The sequence below is a fragment of the Ictalurus furcatus genome, chromosome 28 (genome assembly GCF_023375685.1).
Source record: "Ictalurus furcatus strain D&B chromosome 28, Billie_1.0, whole genome shotgun sequence".
NCBI lineage: Eukaryota > Metazoa > Chordata > Actinopteri > Siluriformes > Ictaluridae > Ictalurus > Ictalurus furcatus.
Genome location: NC_071282.1, coordinates 17,066,150 through 17,093,765, shown reverse-complemented (window position 1 = coordinate 17,093,765; position 27,616 = coordinate 17,066,150). Strand labels below are relative to the sequence as shown.

The 27,616-nt window shown below is 42.4% G+C and overlaps 2 protein-coding genes across 6 annotated transcripts in view; one reads left to right on the top strand and one right to left on the bottom strand.

The window, feature by feature from the left end:
• The window catches only part of dnm1a (dynamin 1a), a 63,124-nt gene extending 57,722 nt beyond the window's left edge, over positions 1–5,402 (top strand). Inside the window, exon 22 of the mRNA XM_053617513.1 lies at positions 333–5,402. Coding sequence (XP_053473488.1) covers positions 333–369 — 37 coding nt within the window. The 3' untranslated portion in view covers positions 370–5,402. The remainder of the gene's footprint in view (positions 1–332) is intronic.
• golga2 (golgin A2) lies at positions 5,335–26,798 on the bottom strand. Of its 5 annotated transcripts, XM_053617509.1 has the most exons (28): positions 26,647–26,798; positions 26,302–26,500; positions 23,879–24,001; positions 19,128–19,268; positions 18,185–18,237; positions 17,589–17,652; positions 16,659–16,721; positions 15,607–15,687; positions 15,103–15,141; positions 14,732–14,794; positions 14,368–14,461; positions 14,106–14,212; positions 13,486–13,544; positions 13,236–13,377; positions 12,997–13,086; positions 12,781–12,888; positions 12,622–12,709; positions 12,359–12,495; positions 11,786–12,004; positions 11,580–11,693; positions 10,796–11,020; positions 9,912–10,011; positions 9,735–9,823; positions 9,481–9,637; positions 9,213–9,380; positions 9,015–9,121; positions 8,094–8,262; positions 5,335–7,766 (listed from the first exon to the last, which is right to left on the bottom strand). In XM_053617509.1, the coding sequence occupies exons 2-28, from the start codon at positions 26,347–26,349 to the stop codon at positions 7,504–7,506; spliced, it is 3,111 nt and encodes a 1,036-aa protein (XP_053473484.1). In that variant the 5' UTR covers positions 26,350–26,500; positions 26,647–26,798; the 3' UTR covers positions 5,335–7,503. The 5 variants fall into 5 exon arrangements, with proteins under 5 accessions (XP_053473484.1, XP_053473485.1, XP_053473482.1 ...); XM_053617510.1 differs by lacking the exon at positions 19,128–19,268 and adding an exon at positions 22,325–22,405 and having other exon boundaries at positions 26,302–26,798; XM_053617507.1 differs by having other exon boundaries at positions 26,302–26,798.
• Between the last annotated feature and the right edge of the window lie 818 nt (positions 26,799–27,616).

Sequence of the window (27,616 nt, the reverse complement as noted above, 5' to 3'; positions counted from 1 at the left end):
CCCTGTAACACTTTAGAATCTAAAACAGCAATTGGTAGCGGACTCAGACTTTCAGACTCGGACCATTTAAGTCTGAATTCTACAGAACCTCGGTTTCTGTAAGTGATTCTGGAGTTGGTCAGTGTCTAATAATTGCTACAACAACTCATCGTGAGGCTGCGCTACTCGACCTCCACGTCGTCTCGTATGTCGTGACGTGAACTCGTTCTGCACAACGCCCCGAATAAGCGGAAGTGTACGTGTATGTGGACGTATGTGTACTGTAAGCGTGTCTCATCCCTGTCTCCTCTCTCATCCTGTGTGTGTTCTTCCTGTGTTTGTTTCCATGGCAGCCGACGACCCCCGGCCTCACCCACCCGACCCATGTGATCCACAGACTCCTCCCTCTAGACTATTAGCTCCTCCCACCAGACCTAAGGGGACAGACATCCAGGGCACCTAGATCCCCTTTATCCTCTTCTCCTTCAGATTCACTCCAGCATGAACACACACACACTTCACACACACTACACAGGGTTCCATGTCATGTTGTTTTCTTTCTCGTTATTATTTTACTCTCTCTACATTTCTTTCTCCTTCATGTTTTTCTAACGATCCTTGACTTCTGTTGTGATTTTTTTTCCTTTTCTTTCTGCCGAATGAAAGTTCTTTTCTGAAGCCGATGCATTATCACTCCCAGGTGATGACTGGAGTAACGAGTATAACTGCATCTATTTGTGGAGTGCGCTTTTATACACGTTCGTTTCCGTTACGTTATTTGTCTTTGTTTTTGTTTTTTTTGTCCTTCTGTTTCTCGAGCAGCGCTCCTTGAAGTCACAGGCGGGAAGATGACACCCCACTAAGCTGAAGGGTAATAAACTTTACAGTGGTTCTGATTTGACGACCAGATTTTAAAAATCACACACATTTAGCTCTAAACGGTTCCGTTCGATTGACGGTTTAAGTACAATCCCAGGCTCTTGCCTTCCAGCCTTGCTGACTTTGGGGACGCCCTTTTACTTACTACTGCTTTAATATTACTTTCGTTATTCACTCTTCTTTCTCTCTTTTTCCTCCTCGTGTTGCTCAGGCGGCCGAGCAGGGGCAGCCCTTCACACCCTGAGAGCCCTCTTCCTTCATCTGACTCCTAACTACCCCGTCCTTTTTCCCTCTGCTCTTCTCCGACTTCTTTTACTTCATTTTCTCTTCTCTTCTCTTTCTCCCTGTCCCCTTTATCCTCGTTTCTTCGTCTCCCTTCTTTCTTGCTCTTTCGTTTTCTCTTACTTCTCTTTCTTTTTCAGTTCGGTCTCTTTTCTACTCTCCTTTTTACTTGATTTTATGTTCTCGTCTCGTCTTTATTTCTCTTCCTTTTGGTTTATTCTCTTCTTCCTTCCTGCATTTTCTTTCCCCTGTATTCTTCGTTATTTCTTCTTCCTCACCCTTCTTTCTCTTCGTCCTTGTCTTTTTCTTTTCTGGTACATTCTCATTCTCTCTCTCTCTCTCTCTCTCTTCTTGCATCCTCCCCTCTTTTATTTCTCTATCATTTTCTCTCCTTCCTTCACTTTCTTTCCTTCTTACTTCAGTTACCATCTTTATGTTCTTTGCTTTCCTTTTTTTTTTTTTTACTTTATCCTTCCCCTTTTCTTTCCCTCCATGTTCCTGATCTACCTCCCCATCTCTCCCACCTTTATTTTGCTCTTCTTATATTTCCTTCTTCCTTTTTTCCTCTTCCATTTTCGTTCCTTCCATCACTTTTGTTTTTGTTACTTCTTCCTTCCCTCTCTCTTCCATCCTTTCCTCTTCTTCTTCTTGGTCCTTCCTCTCAAACTCCCTCCATGATCACCATTAGGCAACCCTAAACTAAACCCCACCAGCACAACTCACTCTCTCTCTCTCACTTACACACACACACACACACACACACACACACACACACACACACACACACACACACACACACACGACACAGTGAGGAGAGGCGGAAGAGAAAACCAGACCGAAACCCCTTCAGATGCAACGCCTCTTCCTCATTCCACCTGCTTCTTTAAAGGACAGATGCTCTTCTACATTCCACATGAAGTGGAGGAGCAGCGACACCACCACCGTGCTGTGAGAGACGTGTAGTGTTCTTGTTGTCGTCGTCGTCTCTTTGCTTCTTCGCCGGATTTTCTCCAAAAACCATCTGGACTCACGTGAAGGCCATGAACACTGTCTCGATGTTTAACCTCTATTGTAACGTACATGTACGCTGTAGCCAAGGTTCCCTGAATTCCTCATCATGTCCACGTCGTCACGTCCGTACCGAAACGTCCTGGACCGTGTACGTGTTCACCCTCGTGACATTTCTCCAAGACGTCACTTTTCCACGTAGCGAATGCAGTCACATTTTTGCGAGGCGGGATCTATACAGAAAGTGCAATATGTCTACAGATCGGTTACAATTCACACCGTCTTAACACGTCGTAGACCCGAACTTCAAAAAGATAAACGTGTACACGAAATGTGCAACATCTGTTTAACATCAGCTACTCTTATTCTCTGTGGGGGAGGGGGAGGGAAAAAAAAAAAAAAAAAAAAAAAACCAACAAAGCATTGTATCATTACTAGCATCTCTACAGGTGCTTAACTTCTTAAGTCGTTTATGCAAACGTATCATCTTACTTGTGATTTTATGTGTTTGATTTATTGTCCATTTAGAAAATCGGGTTTCGAAGGGATAATTTAAAAGAAAAATCAAAACGGACAAATCTAGTCGATCAGCCAGGACGTCTTTGGCGTCCGAAGTTTGCTTTATTCGTTTAGCTAAAAACAAGCTACGAGACTATTCTGGCAAATGTATTCCTGCACCGGTTTTACACACAGACCATGCAAATATCTGTTCTGAGGAACGAGTTATTATACACATCTATTACTATTTTATACAGGCTATACGATCACATATGCAGTTCGTTAATCCAACACGGTTATTGCTCCTACGCTCTCGTGTTGTACGAGAGTACGGTTGCGGCACAAAACGCATATAAATCGTATGCTATTTAAATTATGGACACACACTCCGTACATATATTATATATATATATATATATATATAAATAATATAGCATGAATATGGTGTTTAGCTAGAAATAGGAATTGAGCAAAAAAAAAAAAAACGCCACATTGATTAAGATGTTGGTGTATTGGACTGCAGTGCTTGCATCGTGCTGCGGGATACGTTTAGATCTGATAAGTGTAGTGTAAAATGATATTATTTATTTAAAAAAAAAAAAATGAAGAAAAAAAAGAAAAAAGGATAGTTTCTGTTCTGAAATCTGAGCCACGTTCGAAGCTGTGGTAAAATCCTCGATATACACATATCAGCCATCACATTAAACCCATCGACAGGTGACGTGAATAACACCGAGTACCTCGTTACAGCGGCACCTGTCAGGGGGCGGGGTTTATTCATTAAGAAGGAAGTGAACAGTCAGTTCTCAAAGTTGATGTGTTGGAAGCAGGAAAAAAATGGGCAAGCGTAAGGATCTGAGAGATTGTGATGGCTTAGATGAGTGGGTCAGAGCATCTCTCAAAAAAAATAAAATAAATAAAAATGGCTGACCGGTGTACACACACACACACACACACACACACACACACACACACACACACACACACGGCCGCATCATAATATTTCAAATCTGTATCAATGTGATTTAAACAATAAAACCGTCGCGGCCGTTGTGCTGTCCATATAACGGCCTAATCTTTGTCCATGATGTTGCTTAGCAACTAAAGCTTACTATTAACAGACTACATTACATAGTGGAACAATTATTAGTCCTGTTTTTTTTTTTTTTTTTTTTTTTTTAAACAAATGTATTTTATTGCGAATATTATTCATTTATTTAAATTTATTGAACACTTAAGTTTTTTTGTTTTCATAAAAGCAATAAGCCACTCACATCCTGCCTAAGAGCACCGTTCCAAAACGAGCACGGCTCATTTTGGAGCAACTCCTTCAAGAAGCGAAACGTGTGGAGGAACTCTACTTAAATCGAGACTTAACGGGAAAGAATTTAAGCTACGAAAAATTCGCTTCGCCGCACCAAGTAAAGAAGCAAACTTCAGACACCGAACACGTTTTGATCTGTGGAAAGTGGGGGAAAAAAGGTGTCCGTTTGATTTTCAGTGATTATTCCTTTCGAAAACACTAGCTACAAATAAGCTGGTCTATGCATAGAGGTCTTACGCTGCCTTCAAATCCTGTCAGTAATATCGTAATCACCAGGTGAACACACTTGAACGCCACGACAAAGCCGTAATTACTACACGGGAACTTGTAAATTTCTCACTGAGTCCCAATTGCCCGTCCCCCCAAAAAAAAAAAAAAAAAAAACACTTGAACACACCACGTTGTAATCAAGACCTCCAAACTCATATGCACGAATTTCCCAGGAGGACTTGAAGGCAGCTTTAATCATTTGCTCTTAAGAAAACGGTCTCAACCCTTCATCAGTGTGTATGTGTGTCGTAACAAACCTGATCGTACTCACCTGTCGCGCATGTCAACACGACCCTCTGTGTACGCAATGCGCCCTGCCAAGGCAATATTACATCACCACCTCTGCATCGTCCTCATCGTCGGCACTTTTACACCTTCCCCCACCTCCACGCGTAATCTCAGAGGGTTCAGTAATCCCAAATATTTGGAAGGATTCTTTAAGAGTAAAACTGTTCATCACGGCCATATCTTTCAGCGTGTTGTATATCTATGTGGTGCGTTAACGGAAATCGTGCTTCCACTGCTTTAGAGACTAGTTTAGACCTGTATGGATATTTAATTATTGTATTAAATTATGTGTGACTTGAGTAACTTATAAATGAATAATAATAATAATGAATAAGAAAAAAAAACAAAAAAAAAAAACAGGAGATGATGCATCATCGAGTGGTGAGAGACGGAGGAACGGACTTCGGTAGCGTGTAGAGACGTCCAGTCGTCGTGCCGCGAGGACGAAGCGAACGTGCGACGTTCGGATACATCCTGGTACTTTTACCGTGTAACGAAGGAGTCTGTCTCGCAGGACCGATCTGTTCAAAACATTAAAATTCAGTGTACATGGTTTTTTGACTGCTGTGGTTTTTGTCAAATGTCACCAATATATGAAATTGTAAATATTGAGAAATGACTGTAGGACAGGAGGAAGAAAACGCTTCAGGTCATGCAGTTGTTGGAAAATAATCAACTTCGGTGAGGTGACGGGAACTTGGCTTAAATCGCACGACTCCGTTGTTGATTACTTCTCAATAACAGCACATCCCCGAGTGTTTCAATCCCTACATACTACATAAACACACACAAAGAGAAACAGCAGCTCTTACTTTGCCCAGGTTTATTTAGGAGGAACGGAAAAAAACCCAAAAAAAAAAAAAAAAAAAAACAATACGAAGAAAGAAAAAAAAAAAAATCTGAAATCAACTGATTCTCGTGTTACTCCTTCATTGTGTTCCAACAGTGTGTTGAATTAAAACAGTTTAGTGTAACTACGTATTCCAAATAAATATTATTTCCATTTACCTTTAAATCATTAAATCACAGACACCTCACACCCACTTCACCCTGCCCACTTCCATTTTCTTCAATCATTTATTTATTTATTTCTACAGTAGGCAGGTACTAATAATAGCCATTCAAATAATTCATATCCATTTCCCACACACCGGTTTTAAATATACAGTATGTTACACAGTTACACTATTTACACGTGTGTTACAAGCGCAAGAACCCTCTCACTTCTCCATCAGAAAATGATTTTAAAAGTCGGGGGGGGGTGCGCTGGGTTAACACGCACTTCCAAGACAAATGAAAAGAAAGGGAGGGAAGAAAAAAAAAGAAAAGAAATACAGAATACGCCTGATAGAAACTCATCCACTTCATACATACATTCACGTCTCTCTCAAACACACACACACACACACACACCAGGGGCGAACAATATAAAAGTGCTTGGTTGTAGCGTAACGAGCCGTTCTCGAGCCTTCCACACGTTTACGTTCAACACGCTTCCAGTTCTTATTACTTAAACAATTGCGACTTTACTTTTCGGACTTTTTGCGCATCTCACACACACACACACACACACACACACCTACAAACGTTACAGAGGCTTCAGCTTCTACTATGTAGATGTAGATATACGACTTTTACAACCTTGGACGTTTTCTTCACTTCGTTTGGAGCCCTGAAACTCTCAGCCAATCGAAACGCGGCTGGCATCATAGAGTTCACTGGCACTGATCACGAACACTGCACGCCGTTCTCACAATACATGTATTTTTAAAAAAAAAAAAAAAAAAAAAAAAAAAAAAAAAGCAGCCATTTCTCTACATCTAGAGCAATTCTGTGGGGGATTTGGAAACACTTCGATAAAGATTATATACATCCAGGTGAGCTCTTCGGGCGTGGGGCTGGCGCACGGACGCACGGGACAGCGATTAATGCTTTTTAATAACTCCGCTTTGAAACTTTCGCCGTATTGACGTCGCGACCCCCAGCCATTGCTGTACTTTCGATATTCATCTAAATAAACGCGATTATTCGTACTTTTGTCATTATTGTGCAGCGCAACTATTTACTACTTGCAATCTAGTACTTCCTTACAACTTGCTGGACCCTTTAAATCCAATACCCTTTCACATACTGTAACAAGAACGGAATATTTCCGGTTTTAACGCTAACCGAACATCGTTACTTCAACAACATTTTCCATAATACCTCCCCTTTCGCTTCGTTACTTTGATTTTAACTACACGCTTGTTTGACCGAACCGTAACTACGGTTGTACGTCTCCATGTGACAAGACTGATGGAGGAGCTGGAGTGAAAATGCTAAAATTGTTCACATGGAGACCTGGACGTTTTTTTTTTTTAAAACCCTATTATATCGCCCCCTAGTGGATATTGATATTCATTTGAATCCAGCAGATAAGCAAAAAAGTATGCATAGTAAGTCGCTTAGGAGCGAATTGAACTTCAGATAAACCGAGAAGAGCGTGGATGACGCGGAACGGATCCAGCAAACAGCAGGCTGGCGGATTCATTCCATCTACTAGAAGCTAGAGGAAAAACGATCGTGTTACATTCCCAATCTTATGATTTGCATGTACTTACACTGTAAGAACAGGTCAGACCTTTTTTCTATTGCACCTAATGTTCAGAGGATTAAAATAGAAGAGAGGAGGAACCCATTAAAAGCACAGAGCAGACAGAGCATCGTCAACCGCAGAACCTCGGGTTAGATATATACGTGTATAAAAATATCGACTACGGCTAAGGAAGAATAAAGAAGCTTTCACACCCACCAAAAATGAGTGTAAACGAAAGGAAAAACACTGAATGCCCACACACTCTTAAAGTAAAACTCCAGTTACATCATGCGAGTCATAACGTTGGCTCTTATTTGTGCAAAAAGATAAAAAAAAAATTAAAAAAAAAAAAAAAAAAAGAAGGTGAGAGAGCGGGGAAAAGTGAGGCAAGGAGAGGCTTTCAGATCACCATGATCTTGACTTCGTCGTTCTCGTCGGGCCTGTAGAAGAACGGGATGCAAGGGTTCTCGCCGAGGAACGGAGGTGGCTGAGATTCGGGGTTCTGCATCTCCTGGAGAAGCTGCATGATCTGCCGAGCCGTGCCGTCCTCTCTGGGTCTCAGCGAAGATCCGGCAGGGGGGTCGAGTCTGTCCTGTGGGCCTTCGTCTGTCCTCGTCTGCACGTCTGGAGCCACATCGACAGCTATGCTCGTGTCCATAGATACTAAAGTGAGACAGAGAGAGAGACATTAACTTCAAGAGACAAAAAAAAAAAAGAAAGAGAATCTAGTGTTCACCACTAAATAAAAAATTGGTAGCGTTGGTAAATTGTTGTATAAGAGAAGCAAAACACTTCATGGATTGCTCTTAAAGGAAAATAATAAAACTTTTAAGATGCTAACAGTAACTCCACTTCATCACATTACCCTGTTGTCGATTATTTTCCTATAACCGCACATCCCGATCGTTACCTAAACACCACATTGCATTTATTTCCCCCTAACACATCTGTGCACTTGGGTCTACGTAATACGTTTCCAAATATAAATACCCGGGCCGTCCACAGCATCCAGCTCCAGATGTGTTCCTGCAGGCGGAACGGCGTCCTCTCCAGCGGGTGTAAAGTCGGGATTATGGATGGCACTCATGTAGCGGGTGTACCACTCGTTCCTCTCCCCGACCAGACGCATCACCAGATCCTGCAGCTCTGCCAACTTCGTCTACAAATGTTACGACGAGAATGAGCCCGACTGAAATATTTAAATTCAGACAAAACCTTACAATAGCTGTATTTTAGACGTCGACTGATCGATCAGTTCTGCCGTTTTAATCGGCACAGATTTCCACCGATCGCTGGGAAAAATTCCACACCGGAACGGCTGAGGAGAAGAGTCCGCCGTCATTATATGGTACGAGAGCGGCCTCTAGAGGCCAAATAAAAACTAACGCTGACAAATTTAGCTGTTTTTATTATTTGAAGTGTTTTTTGATTCATTTTGGAGGTCTATATTTTTATTTATTTATAGTGTTACTTTTTTGTTAAGTTTGGATGTACATCTTTTATTTACTTTAATATTTATTAATAGTTAATTTATACGAATATTTATATGTTCATTTCATTTTAAAAAAGTACAGGACATTTTCATGGTACTGTCAGTACTGTTTATTTTTGTAAACAAGTTCAGTAATATTTTACTATGAGTGTTGATTAATCGGTTATCAGCAGGTACCGCCTGACTTAGTCATCGGTATCGGTAAAATCCACAATCGACCTCTACTATATTGGCAAGCAATCTAGTAATGTGAAATTTGGGGAAAGAAACCCTCTTCTGCTAGGCCAGTGAAGCAGGTAACGAAGGTTTCTTCTTGCTATCTGCTTGATAATTAGGAACTTTTTTTAAAACTAAATAAAAAATTAAAACCACTCCTTGAACATCCATCATAAAATATCACCATGTTAACAAAACAGTACCTTCATCTCCTCTTTGTCTCGAGCCAGCCTGCTTATGTACTCCTCCTTCTCAGTGTGCCTCTGCTTCATAATTGCTCTCTGGTTTTGATACAGCGCGATGTATTCGCCTAAAAACAGAGTTACGAGTACAATTATAAAGGAAGACGGGCGTGTGATCACGTTAACGTGTCTTGAACACCATGCCTGCCGTTTCCTCACCGATCGTATCGGTTTCTCCAGACAGTTGAATGCAGCGATGCTCCAGCTCCTCCACTCTCTCCTTCAAGTCCACCTTCTCCTGCATCAAGCCAGTGAATCTCTCCTGGAGCTTCTCCATGGCGCCCCGAAGTCCCTCGTGCACCTCTACGGGAACGCTATCTGTACTCCCTACATACACGGTACTAGTTAAGAGTGCGATACTCCTACCTTAACCTTATACGAATTTCAAATCGGAGGAGTTCCCCAAGGCTCAATGCTGGGTCCTTACCCGTTTCGGAACACGTGCTGTGGTGATGATGCTCGTGACTCGTAGTGGCCACTTGCTGCAGTGCAGCCTGGTGTAGCCTCCTCTCTTCTTCTAACCTGCGCATGATTTCGTCTCGCTCTTCCTCCAGACGGGACAGAGCAGTGTGCAGAAACTCCTCCTGTTTAAATAAATAAATAAATAAAAAGCATGAAGTTGGCTTCAAACCGACTTGTGACTTGCTTCGCTCGCTTGTTAGTCTTAACTGATTGTTTTACCATTTCCTCTCTGCTCTCAAAGTCCTCCGGGATGGCTATGGTCGATTTCTGGAAGGTTTCTGGTAGGAAATAGCTTTCCACCCCATCACCTTCACAAACACCAGGTTGTCATTCAGTCATTTAATGCAACGATATAACAAAGCGCTTTCTTAAATCTGACATGGATTTTGGACTTACCCTGGTCCCTGAGTGATGTATTTAAAGAAGAGCTGTTCAGTAGCTCCTGAACTTCTGTCTTAAGGTGCTCGTTATCCTTGGCCAGCTGGTCAAGTCTCTCCTGAGAGGGTTTTAAACAAACAATTACATCAGCGAGCGCTGCCACCACGATGCAAATAAAATTCCAGTACGTGATACTGATTGATGCATGTTCTGATTCAATAGAATACAATACTATTTAGCACTACTTTGATACATTATGATGTGGTGCTGTTTAATGTAATACAAAAGATGCCTTTGTTAGCTTCCTGCTAACAAAAATGATTCAATATCATTATTAACAGTTTATAAACAGTACAATAGACGTTACAAGAACTGCATGTGTGGTATAAAACTTAAAGCGAATTGGTACACGACATCGAATTGTAAATATTAAAAATTGGTGCACAAGTTAAAAACGAGTGAATCGTTGCACTTCATACTAAAAGGTTGACCGATCGATCGGTTTTTCCGATGAATCAGCGACGATAACCGATTTCTGGAACTTTCCGTTATCGTTATAATAGGAGCGTCTGAGAAGGGTCCGCTGTCATTATACAGTACAAGAGCGGCCTCTAGAGGCGAAATAAAAACTAGCGCTGACCAATTTTTCTTGTGTTATTTATTTGAAGTTCTTTTTTTATGATGTTTTATTCACTTTAGACGTCTGTATTTTTATTTGTTATTTGGAGTGTTACTTCATATATTTTATTTAACTATTATTAAATATTAAAGTAAATATATACTACCGGTCAAAAGTTTAGACACACTCATTATTATTCACGGTATCGGTAAAATCCACCACCAGTCGACGCTCTACTTCATACTACACCTAGGGAATACTCGAGTGCTAAGGTAGGACTGACCTGCGCCTCCTGCAGCTGTAATTGGCTCTGCTCCAGCTGCACTTTGCCCTGCACTTCATCGTGCTGCAGTCGGTCCATCAGCTGCGTCTGCTGCAGGAACTGCTTATGAAGGTGCTCCCGTTCAGACACCAACTGCTGGTAGCCAGTCGAGTACTGCTGCAGGTGCGCCAGGTACTGATCCCTCTGCTCCTGGAGGGACGAACACTCCTGCATCCGCTCCTTCATCTGAAAGAAACGAGTGGGGAAATTAGTAACATCCAATACAGCAGGCACGCTCTTGTTTTTTTAAACCAGAGTGGCTTAGGCAGAGATATCTTTATTAAGATACAACCTTCATTGTGTAAAATGTCAATAAAAGCAGAATGAAATGATTTGCCAATCTCATAAACTCATGTTATTCACGATAGAACATAGAAAACATATCAAATGTTTCAACTGAGTAAATGTACCGTTTTAAGGGAAAAAAATAAGGTCATTTTGAATTCGATGGCCGTAATATGTCTCAAAATAGTTAGGACGGGATGAGAAAAGGCTGGAAAAGTAAGTGGTATTAAAAAGAAACAGCTGAAGGGACATTTTTCAACTAATTAGGTTAATTGGTAACCAGTCAGTAACATGATTGGGTATAAAAAGAGCATCTTAGAACGGCGGAGTCTGTCAGAAGTAAAGATGGGATGGAATCTGGATGGAAGCATCGGTTGCTCTAAAACCTGTATACATCTTTCAGCATTGATTGTGTCTTTCCAGATAATTCAAGGTTTTGTGAATGTGAGGAGTCTCTTACCTGCTCTTTGGCATTATGGAGATCCTCCTGGAGCTGGCCCATCTTGCGAGCGATCTCCTTTTTCACGTGCTGCTCTGACTGCAGTGCGCTAGTGAGCTCCATATTCTCGTTGGTCTAAGAGGAAGGAATGGTACAAATATAATTATGAACAAAAAAATGCTTTCTATATCACCATCTCTCACACACACACACACACACACACACACCAGCTTGACAAAGCCGTTCTGCAGCTCGGCCAGCTGGTCCTTGAGCTCCCGGTTCTGAGCGAGGGCTCGGCTGATCGTGGCTTTGTCGCTCTGAACGTCTTCCAGGATGCGCAGTTTGTCTTGAGCTTCGTCGGCCGCGCGCCGCGCCTGCATCTCCAGCTCCTCCAACCGCGTCTCCTGCTCCTGCACCAACCGGCTCAGCTGCTCGTTATCCCGAACCTGCAAGCAACAAAAGCGCCAAAACCAGTAGTTAATTTTTCGTTAAAATAGCTGTACACATTCCTCCCATCCGGACAGCCAATATGGCTGATTCCAGTCCTGAGAATCTACTCAATACCATCCCGAGTCCTCTACGGTCTAACACTAATTTCACAAAATGGCGGAAGCCGGAGCTCCGACCCTCAGACATCAGTTTTAGCCGATACTGAAAATCAAATCGGAACAGATCCTACGTTACGCCGTCAAGTCTGATCATCCCGAATCATCAGCTAACTGCATGAGGTGTACCGGAATCCAGGTCACCGTGTTCCTCTGATCTTCTCCGTTGTAATTTGTGCTCTAAGAGATTCTGACCTGTGCTTGGTACTGCAAGCTGAGAGCGTCTCTCTCCTGCTGCAAAGTGTGGATGCTCTCCTCCAGGGCAAGCTCCTTCTCCGAGGGTCCTGCGGACTGTGACGTGGCCTGGCTCTCCTGCTCCTGAGACAGTAAAGCTGAGGGACAGAGGGAGAAATCTTCAAATCAGTTTTACGTAGAACATCATCCTTCAAATCATATCCCAGATTTTAAAACATTGTTTAGATCATCATCATCAAGAGCATCATATCGGTGATGTAGACCTGCTGCCTTTTTCAGCTCAGTAATCTGTTCCTGTAGCTCCTGAATCCGAGAAGCGCTCCTGTCCCTCTCTTCTGACATCAGAGTCACCTGGACACCACAACCGCAAAGTGAGTCACGTATTAAAAGTACCAGGTGTGTGTGCGCAGAAGGCATCGTACCTGAGTGAGAAGCTGCTCGGTTTTGTCTTTCCAGACTCGGCCTTCTTCCTGAATCTGTTCTGCGTACTGGTCTCGTTCTCTCTGGAGCTGTGCTACTGACTCCATGAGCTACAACACGACAGGTACAGTACAGCTGCGTTATACAAGACATACATATACACACGTTTATATAACTTTAAAGAGAGAGCGCAAAACTTTCCACACACAAACACACACCTGGGCTGTGTGAACCTCAAGCTGATGCTTCTCTTCCAGGAGTAGCTGCACCTGTTGGTGCTCGGACGGAGCGCCTGACTGACTGGAGAACTAGCGGTGGGGGGGATAAATAAATAAATCAAAATTGACAAACGAGAGGATTATTGTTATATTTGTACATATATATGGAACGGCGTTACATACACAGTTACAACGCTGTTGAAAACGTAAGCTTTGGTGTATATAATCGTGCGAGTCACCTGCTGCAGCATGACGTCGGCCATTTCCAGGCGCTTGCGCAGTTCGTCCCGCTCCAGACCCAGAGCGCGGCTCTCGCTCGCTTTTAACTTCAGCTGTTCTGCCAGCTCGGAGCTCTGCTGCTTCATCTCCTCATTCGCATTACTGAGCGAGAAGGAACGGCAAAAAGGTTCAGGAGGGAAAGAAAGAAAAAATTAGAGCTGCGATTACTACTTCCGTACAAAATCGGACCACCGTCATAACGGGACTTACTTCAATCGGAAGATTTCCAGTCGCAGGCTGTCCCTGTCCTTCTCCAGTTCTTTATTATGCTGCTCAGGTGAATGAAAGTAGACGTCAAAAACATCAAAGATCTTGCATTTTTATCAATATATATCTCAGGTATATACATCATGTAAGGGATAATCCACGGTTAGGTGCGCGTTACACGATCTGCAGCACGAAATCTGACTGAAAAGATCAAAAGAACGCTTCATTTTCTAGGTTTTTTGAGTTGGTTTATATATTCGGGTCGTTAGATCTAGAATTCTACTCGCTCTCTAAATCATACCCAGAGATCAAATAGTGCGAGGACATTTATTTGAAAGAATTGTAGTAAATAATTCATTTTCTCAACTCGGAAAGAGAAAGAGAGAATGAAGCGGTGAGTTTAACTGTACGTTACTATGGTTACAATTGTTTATAGACGGCACGTTAACTTAGAACGGTTTTTACACACACCTGCCAGCCAATCAGAATCGAGTATCCGAACACAGACCGTAGTATATCATCGGATATCTGAATTTTTTTTTTTCCTCTACCATAATAATGTCAAATAAAATAGTTATATGAGCGAGTCAACTTTATTTATTTATTTTATTTCAATGCTGCACCTTCTCAAACTGTTTCTGCTGTGTAGACACAGTGGATAAAGTCCGCTCCAGCTCGGACACCCTCTGCTTGCTGGCGTGCAGCCGATTATTCAGTTCCTCTGCCTCTCCTGAGAGTGTGTGCGACACGGACACAAACGCAAATTCAGCAGGAAGTTAAATGCAGGCTGAGCAATCATTTTTGTACTTCATTCATGGAGCGTCTAAGACAAAAACATCTATTAAGTAAATATTTATTATCATGTCTACACACACACACACACACCTGTTTTTTGGCGTGCTGCCTGCTGTGTAAAAGACAAGGCGGTCTGCAGTTCAGACTTCTCCGACACTAGAATGCCGATGGTCTGGATGTGAACCTGGAACCGCATATACACGTTTGTTTCGCTACTTAACACATCACATCGCGCTAAATGTATTCCCCTTATAAAACTATCAGCCTATGACTCATCACGTAGGCGTGTTCTTAATGAACTTAAATGTGTGTTTCAGTGTGTACTATACATTATGAACGCAGCATAAGACAAGTCACATGACATGTTGAAGGATGGGGAAATTATTTATTTATTTATTTTTTAAAATGGTACAGCAGGTTAAATTTAAAAATAAAAGACGGAAAAGCTTCTTACCTGCAGCTGTTCACGCATAGCCCCTTGTTCCTTTGCAAACTTCTGCTCGAAATCCTTCCGCTCCTGAAAAGAAAGAAATCGACGGCGGAGTTTTTAACGACCAAAGAACGTGCACTAATATTACGTATGAATCCATTTGAATAAAAATTCTAAATCCTCATATTCAAGAGATGCCACTGTAAGGAGATAATCGATGCTATTCACGTCACCTGTCGGTGGTTTTAACGTTACGGCTGATCGGTGAAAGTTTAAAATGTGGAACGTGTAACGAATAATGCTTTGAAAACATAAGAACAGTGATTTAAAATAAATAAATAAATAAATAAAAATACGGACTCGTGTCCGTACGTGCGCGTCATGTGTGTGTTTACCTTCTGCATCTGCTCGGACAGCTCCTGAGACTGCTTCGTCTAAAGCGTAAACAAAAACAAAGGCGGTTATTACAGAAAGCATTTTGGAACGAGTCGAGGTGGTGACCGGAGCACGGAGAATAAAGCAAACGGAGGAAACAGTAAAGCCAAGAATAAAGCTTTGCAAAAGTAAGGAGTCAGATCACGCAGACCTGAAAAAGCCTGACAAGCAAAGAAACCCATCAGCTTTGTTAATGGAAAGCGACGAAGGAAAACTCAAGGGGAAAAATTAGTATCAAGTTAAAAGAAAACAACAATGGTAGGATGTGGCTTGGGCATGCCAGGTGCGTTACTGAGTGTGGAAGTGTGTACGTGGGGAGTTTGAAAGTAGCGCTGATGTGTATAAAGGGGGTATATAAACCTGGGTGCTTCACAGCCTGAGAAGTTGTTACTACGGCAACATGGCAAAAACACCCATACGGTACACACATCGGTACTCCTCACACTCCTTTCGGACACCCTTACCAGTGTCTCTATCTTTGCAGTGAGCTGGGAGTTTTTTAGAGTGCTGGAGTCCAGAGCGGCTGCCAGCTCCTGGTTTCGAGTCTGAACGTGCAGGCATGCAGAGAGAAACAGAGAGGAATGTGAAAGGTCAAACAGAAATGGCCAAAAAATTATAATAAATAAATAAAAATCATTTATGACAGAAATTAATTTGAAATAAAATGGATTTTGGGAGGAGAAGTATGATGCGACGTGTCCTGATTAAGGATTCAATTGTGCTGGGTGGCAACAGATCTCTCTCTCTTTTTTAAAATAAATAAGTAAACAAACAACAACAACAATAATAATAATAATAATAATAATAATAATAATAATAATAATGTTAAAAAAAGAAAAGAAAAATGAAATAAAAGAAATAACTAAAAAGATGATAACAGACGTCAGAATTCAACTCTGCTCCCAAAATTTTTTTCTTTCTATGTTTAAAAAAAAACAAAACAAAAAAAAAACAAAAACATTTTTTTATTTATTAAAAATAAACAAGAAACACTGAAAAGGAGCAGAACATGTTAAAACTTTTTATTTTACTTTATTTTACAAACGATGTAATGTTTGAAAAAACGATTTTAAATGATTAAGAACAAAATCTTTGCACCTGCTTTCAATCACTGTAATTATTTATTTATTTTTTAAATAAAAAGATCACGATATCTCATAAAAGCATATTGTGACATACTTTATCACGCACGATATCGACATTATATCATGACATCGCCGAGCCCAACTGACAACTGCTGAAATGTAATTTTATAAAAATTGTTCAGAGATAAAAAATTTTTTAAAAATCATTAAATTATCACACATGTGTCTAATAAATATCATTTGGCCCAGGGATACAACTGAAAATAGACAGATAGATAACTAGTTGGGAGAACAACTGATGGGACTCGGCGATTTGAGGAATTCAGTAGTGCAGTTCACATGACAGTTATATATATTTAAAAAAAGACTTTGAAACGGCCGAGACATCAGACTCGTGCGAGAGATCAGACTGGCATCGCGTTAAGACGTACCTCCAGTTCTTTCTCGTTGACGGGAGACGATCCGGTCTCGCCATTGACGTACGACGACGGTGACTGGAGCACAGACGAGATGAACGTTGAAGGTTATCGGAGTCAAAAGAAAAATCGAAATGTTATTTTATTTAAACTGTGAACCGTGGCGTTCGTCACTGCTCATGTGCTCTTATTTCACTTTATACTACTATATCTACACACAAAGCCTTTTCACTAATGTTTTCGTTCATTCTTCTAAAATGATGCACGGGTGCGTCTCGACCAGCTCCCTAGTTCAGTAGTCAGGGCACTGATCAGTGAGTCGGCCATTTTAAGGGCGCAAAATGCTTCCAGTGCACTGGAACGTTCGCTATCTAAAAAAAAAAAAAAAAATCCCACAATGCTCCACAAAAACCAGGGAGCATCGAGGGAGCTCACTATATTCCCTTACTGGACATCAAGTGTTCTGAAGCCTCTCGGACAACTTCGTCTAGAAACGTAAGCAGCTCGTTATCGTCGTTGTATCTCCTACATGATTACTTCCAGTACGTTATCGACTTTTAACTTTACTTGGCGTTCTTTAGACGGTTTGTTTGAGTCGGACGACTTTTAAGTGATTGATGGTTTAAAAGAATCCACTAGCTCACCTACGATCCTGCTTTATATAAATTTACATGACGTATAAATGTCAGAAAGACAGATAACGGTCCTGCCTGGTGGTGATAAACGCCAGTCACAGTGGTGAAGTTTCACAACACGAGTACGTACTCATGTCGCCGGAAATGGAGTCGTGAGTGTCCCAGTGTGTAGCGAGCCAAGGGTCCTTACCCGCGCCTGAACTCGTGTATGACATACTGATTCACCACCTAGGGGGCTGATTGAGACGCACCTCGAGTGAGAGACACTAGTGGGAAAAATGGACAGCCGTTTTTAAAGGTGACTCCTCACCTCAGCGAGAAGGCCGTTGAGCTGCTGAGAGAGCTGCCTCAGACTCTCTGTGGATGACAGCGGCCTGGGACACACAAGCAAAAGCATAGGCACAATGAGCTCGAGAACAAACAGGAGCACGACACACAATGGGTTGTATTCAGAGCGAGGCAGAGTGAAGAGTTAATAATAAAATGGCACACGCTGGTGTTCAGACCGTAGCGCTATCCATGGAGCGGCACAATATTCCACGTAGGCTTGGTCACTGTCTGAGAGTTTGCCCTTAACTATAAAATACTTTTTCAGGAAATAAAAACAAAGGCTAACTGAGCTACAGTCTGACTGAAAAATATATATATATTTTTTTTTTACATATAAAACGCAATCTGCTGTAGAAAATTAAGCCAAGCTCCTCTGTAGTGCGATTCGGTGTATGAAGAACTTTCCCCGTGTAGCTACCGACACGTCTTTTGACCTCAAGTGAGCAGTTTAAGTCTCTAAATACGACCGAACGTTGTTGTTGTTCTTATCCTTTCCCTTTTCTTATCTTATCATCTTCAAGGATGTCTTGTGTCCGAGAAGCTAAACTAAACAAGGTGACGATTAAGTAACCTCACCTGTTTTCCTCCAGGGAGTGTTCATCACCGTTGGCATCCAGTTCACAATTCTCCTGAGGATGCAGATGGAAAATACATTTTTTAAATAATTATATAAAAAAAAAAAGAATAAGGTAAATATGGTGCGAAGGCAAATGAGAGAGGAAGGAGGGGGGAAAAAAATCTCTAAATCCTGAGATAAGAGTATCTACAGCAGACAAAACAATAACTGTAGCGGTACAATACAACATTGAACAGCAGACATAACAAATTAAAGCATCAACCAGAAGCGGTGTGAGAAAACTCAACATTTAATAATTAGCCGTTATGGTTTGGACAAGACACAAACAGCAACTAAGGCCTGGTTTTAAAGCCACGGATTAATCCTGATTTTAAATTTGAAACAAGAACTGTCGATTGTAAATTCATTTTTGGTTAAACGGAACCCCGACTATGAAGACGTGTATGGCTTGTTACATTAACGCTGACGGTCTTGATTCTCCAGCGACCCTACGGCGATATAAACATGTCTTCCGTTCAACCTTTTCAATCTGAACCTGAACGTGACAGAGACGTAGCGGAGGCTAACAGAGAAGACGTTACTCGAAATGTATATCGAAATGAAGACGATCAGACGTGAGGAGGTGAGAGCGGGGCAAAATCGATGGTGTCTGTGCAGCAACTGAACGTCTATGCCAACCAAAGAGCTTGTAAAGAGCGCCACCTTCTGTCAGGAGCTGTTCAAGGTAAGCATATGAATTAAACTATCGTTTTAGGATTAAAATGATCGATATTAGAAAACGTTTTGAGATTATCGGACGATTGTCTAACTACGTATTTTAGTAGGAGAGGGCAATTATTGCGTGTTAAGGCCTACAAGTCTTCATAGTCGGGGTTCCTTTTAAAGTCTTGGTTTAGGCTTTCAGGCAGTGCTCAGGAAACCAGGCAGAGACGTCAGACAGACCTGCAGGCCAGCGCTGTCAGTGAGACACTCCGTGTTAGTAGCAGCGTGGAGGTTAGAAACAGGAGAGCAGCGACCGTGTTCTCCTGAATCCTCCTGCATCTCAGAAATCGGGGACTCCCGCGCCCCCAACTCGCCATGGTCCTGATACATCACACACATAAAGACGATGCTGAAACTGCAAGCTGTTAGTGCATTAACGTAGGCTAAGCAGTGCAGCTTGCTGGTGGACCTGAGATACACACGTACGTGCAGAATGCTTGCTTGCTGACTGGTTAATGAGCTGCATCACAGACATATAGTTCTGATCTATAATACACTTCTGCTTGTTTACAGTGTGGTAGGGTGCAAAGCACTCCTTGTGAGACATGATGCTCGATTCATGAAAAACAAGTTAGATTTAGCTGTTGGGAGTTTATGTCGATCCATTTGTACAGGCTCCCATCCATCTACATCCATCCATCCATCCACATCCATTAATTCACACAGACATCCATCCATCCACATAGGCATCAATCCATCCATTAATTCACAGGCATCCATCCATCCATTCAGCCAGCCATTAATTCACATAGGCAGGCATCCATCCATCCATCCATCCACATAGGCATCCATCCATCCATCCATCCATCCATCCACATAGGCATCCATCCATCCATCCATCCATCCACATAGGCATCCATCCATCCATCCATCCATCCATCCACATAGGCATCCATCCATCCATCCATCCACCCACATAGGCATCCATCCATCCACATATGCATCCATCCATCCACACAGGCATCCATCCATCCACACAGGCATCCATCCATCCACACAGGCATCCATCCATCCATCCATCCATCCACACAGGCATCCATCCATCCACCCACATAGGCATCCATCCATCCATCCACCCACATAGGCATCCATCCATCCACATATGCATCCATCCATCCACATAGGCATCCATCCATCCACACAGGCATCCATCCATCCATCCATCCATCCATCCATCCATCCACACAGGCATCCATCCATCCATCCATCCATCCACACAGGCATCCATCCATCCATCCATCCATCCACATAGGCATCCATGCATCCATCCATCCATCCATCCATCCATCCACATAGGCATCCATCCATCCATCCATCCACATAGGCATCCATCCATCCATCCACCCACATAGGCATCCATCCATCCATCCACCCACATAGGCATCCATCCACCCACATAGGCATCCATCCATCCACATATGCATCCATCCATCCACATAGGCATCCATCCATCCACATAGGCATCCATCCATCCACACAGGCATCCATCCATCCATCCAGGCATCCATCCATCCATCCATCCACCCACACAGGCATCCATCCATCCACACAGGCATGCATCCATCCATCCATCCATCCATCCATCCACATAGGCATCCATCCATCCATCCACATAGGCATCCATCCATCCACCCACATAGGCATCCATCCATCCATCCATCCATCCATCCACACAGGCATCCATCCATCCATCCATCCATCCACACAGGCATCCATCCATCCATCCATCCATCCACATAGGCATCCATGCATCCATCCATCCACATAGGCATCCATCCATCCATCCATCCATCCACACAGGCATCCATCCATCCATCCATCCATCCACACAGGCATCCATGCATCCATCCATCCACATAGGCATCCATCCATCCACCCACATAGGCATCCATCCATCCATCCATCCACACAGGCATCCATCCATCCATCCATCCACACAGGCATCCATCCTTCCATCCACACAGGCATCCATCCTTCCATCCACACAGGCATCCATCCATCCATCCATCCATCCATCCACATAGGCATCCATGCATCCATCCATCCACACAGGCATCCATCCATCCATCCATCCACACAGGCATCCATCCATCCATCCATCCACATAGGCATCCATCCATCCATCCACATAGGCATCCATCCATCCATCCATCCACACAGGCATCCATCCATCCATCCATCCACATAGGCATCCATCCATCCATCCACATAGGCATCCATCCATCCATCCATCCACATAGGCATCCATCCATCCATCCATCCACATAGGCATCCATCCATCCATCCATCCATCCACATAGGCATCCATCCATCCATCCATCCATCCACATAGGCATCCATCCATCCATCAATTCACACAGGCATCCATACAGGCATCCATCCATCCATCCATCCATCCATCCACATAGGCATCCATTCATCCATATAGGCATCCATCCATCCATCAATTCACACAGGCATCCATACAGGCATCCATCCATCCATCCATCCATCCATCCATCCACATAGGCATCCATTCATCCATATAGGCATCCATCCATCCATCAATTCACACAGGCATCCATACAGGCATCCATCCATCCATCCATCCATCCACATAGGCATCCATTCATCCATATAGGCATCCATCCATCCATCAATTCACACAGGCATCCATCCACATAGGCATCCATTCATCCATATAGCCATCCATCCATCCATCCATCCATATAGGTATCCATCCATCCAGGCATACATCCATCCATCCATCCAACCATATACACATCCAACCATCCATCCATCCATACAGGCAATCATCCATCCATCCGGACAGGCATCCATCCATCCGCACAGAAACAGCTATCCAGCTGTCAGCTATCCATTCAAATAGGCATCCATTCATCCATCCAGAACTGGATGACTGATTGGTGCACCAGTTCAAATGTATGAATCTTTACACCGTACGTCATAATAATATAAAACAACCTGTCCCAGTGTTATTACATATCCCTAATCATAAATCAGATTTTTTTTCCTTACAAATGAACACAAATAATGGAAAAGGATGAGGTAGAATGCAATCCAGCAGTGGTCAAATCTCAGCATGCAGGACTTTGTAGTATAAATAGCACCAAAAGAAGAAGAAGAAAAAAATAAAAAGGCAAGCATTTCCATGAGAGCAATATGCAAAGCAGGTTTCCTGTTAAAGACCACAGTGCATCAGTCATGCCATGCCATTTACACAGCAAAGACAAACACATGATAGAGAAAACCGAGCCACACTAACTAGCCAAAGTAACTGCTAAATTTATAAATCTGTGCATGCAGAAAGGACTGGATTTCGGGGGAAGAAAAGAGAAAATGAGACGGAGGAAAGGAATGAGAGAGGACCAGCTCACCTGGCTGTTCACCAAAGGAGGAAGAGCTACTCCGTTAGTCAGACTAAGATCAGACACCATAACTTTGAGAATATTCTCAATCTATAGGAGAAGGAAAAGGAGGAGTGAAGGAGGCGTGAACGAGGGACGCGTCGGACACAGAGAACAGATAAGACAGAGGAACAGCAAGAAAGGGAAAAGATTGGAGATTTCTACACTGATGTTAGTTGGGATGTTTTATTACCACAACTCGCTGATGTTCTTTATCTCAGTCTTTATACAGACATCGATATAGGGTTCAAAATTTCTTTCCTTTTTCTCTCCCTTGAAGTAAATCAGAAACGTCAGAGACGCCTCCTCAACCAAGAGTTTGGCATCATCGTGCCAACATGGCCGCTCACACCACCAAAAGTAATTAAAATCACTACTTTTAAATGAGTTTATAGTACTATTTACTTAAGGTTTTTTTTCACTATATGATGTGTTGTGTAGCAAGAGAATCACAATGTGTTATTTTGGGTAACTACTGTCAAAATAATGACTAACCTAATAAAGGCCTTCTTTTTTGCTTTAATTCCTACCCTTTTCTGCAATAAAAGTCTTTCTATTTTAGTACAGAGGCTACTTAATATTTATCTATGGGAACGGTTGTTCAGGGTCACGGCCCGTTTTGGGTTCGAGGTCTTTTAAAAGTCGTTGTGAATGTAACCGTTGGTGTCTGCATGGGTTAGATTAAAACAGACCCTTCAGGATTTCACGACCGCGCAAACTCCAGCTTGCAAATTTTCAAAATGACCGCAGATTCGGGCGTCACGTGACGTCATCACGACGCGCGTTCAGACAAAGCCCGTCTCGAATCACGTGCGTCGAGCATGAGTACGGCTAAAAGGTCTCGTTTACCAACAAACATTACCGCAAAAGTAATTTTGCGCGGTTGCAGTTTCGCCAATTCGAGTAGTTTTCCGCAAAACAAAGCACAAAAAAACGGCAATTTTTATTTATTTATTTTTACAAATTTTGTAAACAGCCACAGGAAAAATCAAGCAATTTTGGCTGCAACAATCACAAAAAAAAAATGCAAAATTTTAATAAAATCAAGGTTTCTGTTAATCAGTCAAGCACAATTTACAGTAAAAAAACAACAACAAAAAAAACAACAACAAAAAGAGGAAAACGACCAGAACTTAAGACTATAAATAAAACCAACTTTTTAAAATTATTATTATTTTTTTTTTTTTTCAGTTTTACCATGTCCTGTTTTGCGTATGTTATCCCAAGCTTCGAGTTTCCCGCCAATGTTATTTATTGACTTGTTATACGTTTATTTTTATTTAATAAAATTCTTTATGGATAAATTCGCTGTTATTTTCGCGTCCTTCTTACATGCGATGCCTCGTAACTCATGTCTGAGTGGGGATGTTATCTTTTGACCCGTATGCCATTCTGTCTGATGGTAATGTCAGCGTAAAAGGTGGGACTGTTCTTCGAAAGTCCTTTTCCTGGAATTTTACCCTCAGGTCACAGTTTGGCTGCGCGAAATGAATTGAAATCAACAGCCGAAGTGGAGAGACTCACGTGTTCCGGCGAGTGCCTGTCGGCAGACTGAGCGTCTCCCTGACCCCCTCCTTTCACCTTCCTCTTCTTCTTCGGTCCAGGGTTGACGGGGGATTGTGTACTCTTCTGCTGAAACTCTTTCAGCTGTCAATCAGAGACACAGAGACAGAGTTGGGAGCAAGAACTCAATTACCCAACATCCAGTAATCCTACCCATCTCACTCTTTTTTTTACACCACTGCATCCCATGATGTCATCACGGGTGGATCAAACATATAATCACGCTCTCTGATGGAGTATTTACTTGCCAGTAGAAGGAAAATAATCCAATCTATGCAATGTTTTTGCATGCACTGAAGTAACGTCATGATTGCTGATAACTGCTACTGTGTACTGCATAATTTAATTCTACATTTTAATTGACTGTGTTAACCATTTCAAGTCGGTTAGTTCGAAGCTCAACTGACTTGTGGATGTTTTTACACCCACATTTTACTGACAAATAAAATGACTCAGCATTAATTTTCCATTTGTTTAAATCTTAGTCAGTAAGACAAGCAAGTCAATCAAATTAACCATGCACCCTAGTTCATGGAAATATCATGGCATGCGACTTAAGTGTAACGACTTTACCACTTGAACTCTTTCTCCAAAGACGTACGAGACTGAAGCATTATGGATAAAACCGGTTAAACAAGTACATTCGCAATCTGAATATTAAACCCCCTGGAAAACCATAGACCATTCCTTAAACGTCACGGACCACACGTCCAACGCGGAAGAATCCCCGTGAGAGTTGCGAGTGATCCATGAGATTAACAGTAGGCCTGAGTCAGCTGAGTAAAGTGCTCGGGATGGGTTATACTGCTTCAGAGGTTCAGCAAGATACACCAGAGCAAATTAACTCAGAGCCATAAACAGGACCAGCGTAGCTTGGCGTAACATTCTCTGATTTACTTTTCTTGGTAACGACACACAACAGCCAGAAAAAAAAAAATAATGCATTGTAGTAGTCTAATCCGGGAGTTACTCAAATCAACTCCGACGCTACGCCCACATTACTCCGGATAGATCTGAAAACTGAAAGCATTTTCCTTTTAAAACCCTCTCTGTCTACACTGGCGTTTTCAAACGTTTTACAAAAATGGCTCGTCCACGTTGAAACACCTGAAAACGCCTACATCGCTGTACCGCGCGGGTGTAAAACGCAAGAAGCTTTAAAAGCTTTATTTAAAAGCGAATCCGAAGGTTGTACGAAGTGTTCGAGAACTGAACATCGATTACACTACTAAACTGCAGTATAACGGGCCTAAACTAGAACCTTGTGGGATACCGCTGCACATTTTGGGTTTCTAGTGACTTTCCATTCGACTGGTAACAGTCATAACATCTAGAGAACTCGTCAACGTTCTTAAAACCTGTTGATTAAACAATATCAGACGAGGAATTCAACTCACAGGCACATCCTCCATCCAAGTTCATCTACGTGTAAGTTACGCAATATCTCCAGCAAGTCTGACAGCTGTCAAGGGACGAGGCTGGCATCTGAAAGTCTGTCATAACGTAAATTCCTCTGTTTAATCTCAACTAGAGAAGTCAGAAAGCTCTCAGTACCCAGAAGCACTGATTAGGACCAAACACCACAAAACAACGTGGACATTTTTTCCCCCTCTTGGTTTGTGTGTCCTAATGTCACATGACTTCATGTGTGAACACAAGCATTTTGAGTATGCTAGGCTATCTCCATCTACACGTTGAGCAATCTCATCTCAAACCTTATAATAGATTTTGATTTGAAAGTTTAACAACTCTAACTTTTATCTAGCCAAAATGAAGAAGACAAGCATAGAGCTGTCAAAACACAAGCCTGCTAAAACAGAAAATCTGCCTTGGCTAAGGTACACAGCTAGGGTGTGCAGGGGTTGTTTTTTTTGTTTGTTTGTTTTAATCTTCAAATTCTACCTACTTAGTTAAAAAATAATAATAATAATTAACCTAACTATCCTCTCATTCTCATTTCTGTGCAGCCAAACCCAGGTGAAAATGTGAAACCTGCCGAATAGCACACAAGACACAAGAATTAGCTATTAGCAGTGAATAAACCAACATAGTAATAATTTCACTCCTTCCATTTTCTGCTCACAAACCCCCCAACTTTCAACCCGACCTCCATTTCCAACCTCTTCGACGTGACATTAGCTCATTCAACGCGAATTCTCAGCTGGCTGTCAAGAAGGCCGAAGCTACATCCCCGGCGTCGAGTTACACTGACATCCGCAAACAAGCGACGCAAGGGCGGGGAACTCTCAAGGGCTAAACCGCGGACGTGGAAACGTCCACCGTAGGCAAGTTAAATCGTTTCCATTCCAGCATTTTTTGCGCTCAGGTGGTGGAAGGGTAATATGAGGTGTTGTAGGTAGTAAGAAAAGGGTGACAAAACAAACCTTTTTCTTTGCTGCGGCGAGTTTAATTTGCCTGCTCTGGTCGGCCATCGTCGTCCCGGCACCACGTCATCAAGTTTAGCATCCGTGTCCTGTAGAGAGAGCTCCGGATTACTCCGCCTCGGGTTAAAGCTACTTCCTCCTTCTCCTCCTTTTCCTCCTTCTTCCCGCTTTAATGGCTTTGGTGCATTACCGTCTAAAGCTTCCACACACAGAGAGATATTTCTGCATTATTTAACCTCAGTGCAGTGCTGCTGAATTGTCAAATGGTTTTAGACTGATTACAGAAAACACAAAACACACATTTCAGTCAACACTAATCCCTTTTCTTCCAAACCTAAAACACACCTCAGTCATCTACACAGACCCCAAACCATTCCCTTTTCATTTTAAACCAAACTTTTCACACAGGCTGCTGGAGTTCTTCCTTAACGAACATCAACAAAGCTTGTCTCCATGGAGCTCGCTTTATATACAGTGGTTGTGGGGCTTTTAGTTCCATGCATTAATTTCCCATCCATACCGCTTATCCTACACAGGGTCATGGAGAGCCTGGAGCACAAGTAGAGGGACACCCTGGACAGGGTGCCCCCAATCGCACACCCATTCACACACTACGGACAATTTGGAAATGCCAGTCGGGTGAGGAAACCGGAGTACTCGGAGGAAACCCCCCGAAGCACAGGGAGAACATGCAAACTCCATACACACTGGTCGGAGGTGGGATTCAAACCCCCAATCCCAGAGGTGCGAGGCAACTACATATGGGTGTGATGGTCAGGTGTACACAAGCTTTTGGCCATAAAGTGTATAATTTTTATGCCTTTAAAAAAAAAAAGCATATAAGACATAACACACAGTTTGACATTTGTGCGAACAGGAGAATTAGCAGCTGTTCGGATTTGTTTTTACACCCTGGAAATGGCAAATGTGTGGAACAATTTGACAAATACATATGCATTACTCTGGATAAGTACTGACTCAGTAGAAATAATATAAATGTCTCTGATGGGATCCTTCCCAGAAGAATATTTAGAACAATATACAGGGTGTCCCAAAAGTCTCCATACATAGGGGAAATTAACACTTTTTTCGCAAAATATATATGGACGTCCATGAACATACAACCGACATGGTGCTGGCAAACATAGTCCCTGACTGTATGGAGACTTTTGGGACACCCTGTATTTTAAACCAAGAGGAAAATGCTTGCAGGTGGCACACCTCCAGGGTCCTTGGTTCGAGCCTGACCTCAGGTTATTGTCTGTGTTCTAAGCATGTTCTCCCTGTGGGTTTCCTCAGGGTTCTCCATTTTCCT